Here is a 7,090-nt window from a genome sequence, read left to right as displayed (position 1 = left end):
TTGGTGGGTACTCACAGTGATGTGTGCTCCTCTGCTCCTCTGCTGGAACCAACCGACCAAAAGAAGGAGCAGAGGAGCACAGCAGCCATATAACCACATCATATTTACTAATATGATGTGTTATCTGGCTGCTGATTCGTTCTTTTGAAAATCATCAACCTGCCAGCCACGATCATTGGCTGGCAGGTTGATGACGAACTTGTCCTTTGAATTTTGCCGGCCCGCGATGCGCATGCGCGGGCCGGCTTTCCCCGAAATTTCGCGTCTCGCGAGAGGACGCACCGACGCGTCCACCCAGAACAACAGGACCGCTGCGAAGACGCAATCCTGCGTACGGCGGTCCTGAGCCGGTTAAGAAGGAAAATCTTCTGTGCTGTCCACAGAGAGGTGCTATCCATGAAATGGCTGCTGAAATAAGGTCATGTGACCAGGAAAAAAAACATGTGATGTCTCTTGCCTAACAGTGTAAGTGCAGTGTATTTTAACAGAAGAGACATCACAGTGGAGGTGATATAACTTGTCACATGACCTTCCATCATCCGCCATTTCATGAACAGGATCTCTCTGTGGACAGCACAGAAGATTTGCCTAACATGGAGATCAGTGGCGTAGGGATAGCCATAGCAACCATAGCAGTGGCTATGGGGCCCTACGCCACTGGGGGCCCGTCCCGGACTGCATTCATTTTTATTTTATTTTATTTTTTTACACAGCCAGGCAGCCAGGTGGGCGGGGCTTGGGCGGTCCGCGGCTGTAGTGGGCGGGGCTTGGACGGTCTGCGGCTCGGGCCTGGCTGGGAGGAAGGCGGAAGCCAAGGAAGGAGTAGTCAGGTCAGGACTGGAGTAGGCGGGCCCGAGGCGCACTGCTGCACGAGCAGAAGATGAGGTAGGCCAGTGAAGGGGGGATCTGTGGAGGACACTGGGGGGGATCTGTGGAGGACACTGAAGGGGGGGGGATCTGTGGAGGACACTGAAGGGGGGGGGATCTGTGGAGGACACTGAAGGGGGGGGGATCTGTGGAGGACACTGAAGGGGGGATCTGTGGAGGACACTGAAGGGGGGATCTGTGGAGGACACTGAAGGGGGGATCTGTGGAGGACACTAAAGGGGGGATCTGTGGAGGACACTGAAGGGGGGATCTGTGGAGGACACTGAAGGGGGGATCTGTGGAGGACACTGAAGGGGGGATCTGTGGAGGACACTGAAGGGGGGATCTGTGGAGGACACCGAAGGGGGGGGGATCTGTGGAGGACACTGAAGAGGGGATCTGTGGACGACACTAAAGGGGGGATCTGTGGACGACACTAAAGGGGGGATCTGTGGACGACACTAAAGGGGGGATCTGTGGACGACACTAAAGGGGGGATCTGTGGACGACACTAAAGGGGGATCTGTGGACGACACTAAAGGGGGGATCTGTGGACGACACTAAAGGGGGGATCTGTGGACGACACTAAAGGGGGGATCTGTGGACGACACTGAAGGGGGGGAATCTGTGGGCGACACTTAAGGGGGGATCTGTGGACGACACTTAAGGGGGGATCTGTGGACGACACTTGGGGGGGATGTTGGGGTGGGAGGTCCTGGAGGGGTGTTTGGGTGGGAGCTCTGGAAGGGGTGGGAGATCCAATAGGTATGTGGGGGTGGGAGATCCGGGAGGGGGGGCCCATAATTTTTTTTGCTATGGGGCCCAATAATTTCTAGCTACGCCCCTGATGGAGATGTTGCTTATAAAATATAGAAAATGGTGCAGAATTTTACAAAGGCTAAATTAGTAAGTGACATATTATCATCTTGCAAACACATTGGCTAATATTAGCCAGAAAGTGGCCAACCGTTTAATGTTCCCCTAGGGAACTCTAACATGCAATCATCTGATCATTCTCCCTTAGAATGCAGAGAATTACCATTGTACTCTATGGGAGGGTTAATATGTTCCTATGGAACATGGCTGTGGCAGGCCTCAGATCCTTCAGAAGGCTCGAGGATACCACAGCAACCAAACTGCTCCCTCTACCTCGGTGCAAGATCTTAATATATTATTTATAAATGCAACACTTAGCATGTGCTATGCTTGTGTCCATAGTAAGATGCTGAGATGTTGTCTTTTTAACTCTTTTAGTACAAGCAGTTGCAAGCTGCTGCTGGAAAACAAGGTGACAGCCTGAAGAGCACAAAGACTGAGATTTCAGAACTCAACCGTATGATCCAGAGGATGAGGTCTGAGATCGAGAGCACGAAGAAGCATGTAAGCCTAGCTGGTTAGAATAGATGCATTGATAATGACTGAATTTGTCCTTACACAGTATGGAGATTGCTTTGGGAATCAAGAAAATAATTGCAATCATTTTATCAGATTGAATCTATGAAAGCCGCCGCTGTTAAGGCTGAGGAACGTGGTGAGCGTGCTCTGAAAGATGCCAAACAGAAGATGGCTGAACTTAAAGCTGCATTACAGAAGGCCAAAGAAGACCAGGCCCGTCTTCTGCGTGACTACCAGGAGCTCTTCAACGTGAAACTTGCTCTTGACATCGAAATTGCCACTTACAGACAAATGCTGCAAGGAGAAGAGGAAAGGTCAGTTTTATGAAATACATAAGGGGTCTTTAAAATATTAACATATGTTTAATGTTGGTTCCTTGGTTTCCATTTGAAGGACAAAGGCCTGGACATACTGCTAAGCTTGCCATCGGTAATATATTTCCCAGATATAGGCTTGTTTCACAATAGTGCTAAACTGTTCCGCTAGGCTGTTTTGGTAGAGCAACAGCCTGTCATAATTCATTGCATCGGGCTTAGCCGGAAACTATCGGAGCACCGCCTGCACCTGTTGACAATCGAGCATGTTTCCAGAATTACTGCTGAGATTTACCCGGTCAAATACTGTCCAGCCGAATCCTGGCACTAATTCCAGAAACAGGCCAGGTGCCCACTGGGTCCCATTACAGTCAAAAGGCTCTGGCAGGGATAGGTAGTATATGGCTGGATACCAACAACTCTAGCAAGCCGGTTCTCTACCGGAACAGCCTGCTGGAAAAGTTTAAAGTGTGAAACAGTACTAGTGTGACACTTGCCATATTCACCGGATCCATATAAGGCCCCCTTTACACAAGCAGATGGACTTTAACACACACCGACAGATAATATAGGAAATTGATCGGTCAATTATTGGGACAGATTGGAATGAACGATCGTTCATGTGATTGTTTGATCAAACCCCTCCTCTCAAAGAGTTACTGTTACTGAAAAATGATTATTTTTATCCCCATGCGAAGATGCCATCAACAACAAACAGGTGTTTCCTATTTTGTCAGTTGATTACTGGCCATCGCTGGAAGTTGACCCATGTAAAAGAGCCTTAAGGGTTGTTACCAACCTGATAGAATCTCAATTAGTATAACATTACTAATCATTTAAAAATGTACTGAAAATAAACCTTCACATATTCTTTTGTTTTCAGAATGTCTGGAGAAGTTGTCAGCAATGTCACCATCTGTAAGTATAGCTCACCATTGTGATTAAGGTAATATAATAATTATGCTGAAGTCATTTATGAAACATAACTAAAGTTTATTCTTTCTAAATCTAGCCGTTGTTGGCGGTTCTTCAAGCCACTCTGGTGGAATAGGAGGAGGATTTGGCGTTGGTGCAGGAAGAGGATATGGCATTGGAGGAGGCACTGGCGGTGGAATAACATATGGAGGAGGCAGGTCTGGCAGTGGAGGGTCATATGGAGGAGGCAGCTCTGGCGGTGGAGTAATCATATGGAGGAGGCATGTCTGGCAGTGGAGGGTCATATGGAGGAGGCAGCTCTGGTGGTGCAGTATCATATGGAGGAACCAGCAGTGGTCAATATGGTGCCTCTCAAGGAAGCAGCAGTTACAGCCATTCTGGAGGCAGAAGCTCAGAGGTGGTTTCACAAACATCAACATCCTCAGTGAATAAAACATATTAGCATATTCCAATGCTCTGGCACTAGTCACCACTAGGGATGAGCGAACCCGAACTGTATAGTTCGGGTTCGTACCGAATTTTGGGGTGTCCGTGACACGGACCCGAACCCGGACATTTTCGTAAAAGTCCGGGTTCGGGTTCGGTGTTCGTCGCTTTCTTAGCACTTTTTGAAAGGCTGCAAAGCAGCCAATCAACAAGCGTCATACTACTTGCCCCAAGAGGCCATCACAGCCATGCCTACTATTGGCATGGCTGTTATTGGCCAGAGTACCATGTGACCCAGCCTCTATGTAAGCTGGAGTCACATAGCGCCGCCCGTCACTCTGCTCTGATCAGCATAGGGAGAGGTTGCGGCTGCGACAGTAGGGCGAGATTAGGCAGATTAACTCCTCCAAAGGACTTGATTAATTGATCGATCTGCAGCTGTGGATCATTGAGCTGCTGATACTCAATTGCTCACTGTTATTAGGCTGCCCAGACCGTTTGTCAGTCACTTTTTTCTGGGGTGATCGGCGGCCATTTTGTGTCTTGTGGTGCGCCAGCACAAGCTGCGACCAAGTGTATTTAACCCTCAATGGTGTGGTTGTTTTTTGGCTAAAGCCTACATCAGGGTGAAGCTGTCACACCAAGTGCATTTAACCAGCAATAGTCTGGTTATTTTGTGGCCATATACTACATCAGGGGCAAGCTGCGCCTGTCACCAAGTGCATTTAACCCTCAATGGTGTGGTTTTTTTTTGGCTAAAGCCTACATCAGGGTGAAGCTGTCACACCAAGTGCATTTAACCAGCAATAGTCTGTTTATTTTTTGGCCATATACTACATCAGGAACAAGCTGCGCCTGTCACCAAGTGCATTTAACCCTCAATGGTGTGGTTGTTTTTGGCTAAAGCCTACATCAGGGTGAAGCTGTCACACCAAGTGCATTTAACCAGCAATAGTCTGTTTATGTTTTGGCCATATACTACATCAGGGGCAAGCTGCGCCTGTCACCAAGTGCATTTAACCCTCAATGGTGTGGTTGTTTTTTGGCTAAAGCCTACATCAGGGTGAAGCTGTCACACCAAGTGCATTTAACCAGCAATAGTCTGTTTATTTTTTGGCCATATACTACATCAGGGGCAAGCTGCGCCTGTCACCAAGTGCATTTAACCCTCAATGGTGTGGTTGTTTTTTGGCTAAAGCCTACATCAGGGTGAAGCTGTCACACCAAGTGCATTTAACCAGCAATAGTCTGTTTATTTTTTGGCCATATACTACATCAGGAACAAGCTGCGCCTGTCACCAAGTGCATTTAACCCTCAATGGTGTGGTTGTTTTTGGCTAAAGCCTACATCAGGGTGAAGCTGTCACACCAAGTGCATTTAACCAGCAATAGTCTGTTTATGTTTTGGCCATATACTACATCAGGGGCAAGCTGCGCCTGTCACCAAGTGCATTTAACCCTCAATGGTGTGGTTGTTTTTTGGCTAAAGCCTACATCAGGGTGAAGCTGTCACACCAAGTGCATTTAACCAGCAATAGTCTGTTTATTTTTTGGCCATATACTACATCAGGGGCAAGCTGCGCCTGTCACCAAGTGCATTTAACCCTCAATGGTGTGGTTGTTTTTTGGCTAAAGCCTACATCAGGGTGAAGCTGTCACACCAAGTGCATTTAACCAGCAATAGTCTGTTTATTTTTTGGCCATATACTACATCAGGAACAAGCTGCGCCTGTCACCAAGTGCATTTAACCCTCAATGGTGTGGTTGTTTTTGGCTAAAGCCTACATCAGGGTGAAGCTGTCACACCAAGTGCATTTAACCAGCAATAGTCTGTTTATGTTTTGGCCATATACTACATCAGGGGCAAGCTGCGCCTGTCACCAAGTGCATTTAACCCTCAATGGTGTGGTTGTTTTTTGGCTAAAGCCTACATCAGGGTGAAGCTGTCACACCAAGTGCATTTAACCAGCAATAGTCTGTTTATTTTTTGGCCATATACTACATCAGGGGCAAGATGCGCCTGTCACCAAGTGCATTTAACCCTCAATGGTGTGGTTGTTTTTTGGCTAAATCCTACATCAGGGTGAAGCTGTCACACCAAGTGCATTTAACCAGCAATAGTCTGGTTATTTTTTGGCCATATACTACATCAGGGGCAAGCTGCGCCTGTCACCAAGTGCATTTAACCCTCAGTAGTGGGGTTGGTCAAGCTGTCACACCAAGTGCATTTAACCATCAATAGTGTGGTTATTTTTTGGCCATATCCCAGTCTAATTCTGTCAGTAAACGTATACCTGTCACCCAGCGCCTAAATACTAGGCCTCAAGTTTATATCCAGCTAAATCTGTCGTTACTGGTGTGGCTGGTCAAATTATTTAGTGTCCATCAAAGCACATTTTTTGTTCTGGGTTGATATACAATTCCCAATTTAGCAATTTCATAATTTAGTGGTTTCTGCTGTATCAGAGCTATTTGAAATCTATCCCTAAAAGGGTATATCATATTCAAGGTGCACATAGGGTCATTCAGAATAACTTCACACACCCGCTACTGTGCATTTCCAAGTCTAATTCTGTCACTAAATCCATACCGGTCACCCAGCGCCTAAATACTAGGCCTCAAATTTATATCCAGCTAAATCTGTCGTTACTGGTGTAGCTGGGCAAGTTATTTAGTGTCCGTCAAAGCACAGTTTTTGTTCTGGGTTGAAATACAATTCCCAATTTAGCAATTTCATAATTTAGTGGTTTCTGCTGTATCAGAGCTATTTGAAATCTATCCCTAAAAGGGTATATCATATTCAAGGTGCACATAGGGTCATTCAGAATATCTTCACACACCCGCTACTGTGCATTTCCAAGTCTAATTCTGTCAGTAAACCTATAACTGTCACCCAGCGCCTAAATACTAGGCCTCAAATTTATATCCTGCTAAATCTGTCGTTACTGCTGTACTGTTGTGGCTGGGCAAATTATTTAGTGTCGGTCCAAGCACAGTTTTTGTTCTGGGTTGAAATACAATTCCCAATTTAGCAATTTCCTAATTTAGTGGTTTCTGCTGTATCAGAGCTATTTGGAATCTATCCCTAAAAGGGTATATAATATTCAAGGTGCACATAGGGTCATTCGCAATAACTTCACACACACGCTACA

At 46.5% G+C, this 7,090-nt stretch overlaps 1 protein-coding gene across 1 annotated transcript; it reads left to right on the top strand.

Annotated features, from left to right (window-relative positions):
* The first annotated feature begins 1,991 nt into the window (after positions 1 to 1,991).
* LOC122931265 (keratin, type II cytoskeletal 59 kDa, component IV-like) lies at positions 1,992 to 3,750 on the top strand. The gene is made up of 3 exons (XM_044285322.1): positions 1,992 to 2,247; positions 2,356 to 2,576; positions 3,460 to 3,750. Exons 1-3 carry the CDS (start codon positions 2,203 to 2,205, stop codon positions 3,515 to 3,517), a joined length of 324 nt encoding a protein of 107 aa, XP_044141257.1. The 5' UTR covers positions 1,992 to 2,202; the 3' UTR covers positions 3,518 to 3,750.
* The last annotated feature ends 3,340 nt before the right edge of the window (positions 3,751 to 7,090 follow it).

Source organism: Bufo gargarizans, chromosome 3 (genome assembly GCF_014858855.1).
Source record: "Bufo gargarizans isolate SCDJY-AF-19 chromosome 3, ASM1485885v1, whole genome shotgun sequence".
Classification (NCBI taxonomy): Eukaryota; Metazoa; Chordata; class Amphibia; order Anura; family Bufonidae; genus Bufo; species Bufo gargarizans.
Note: the sequence above shows the minus strand (reverse complement) of the source record. Positions and strands in the feature narration are given on the sequence as shown.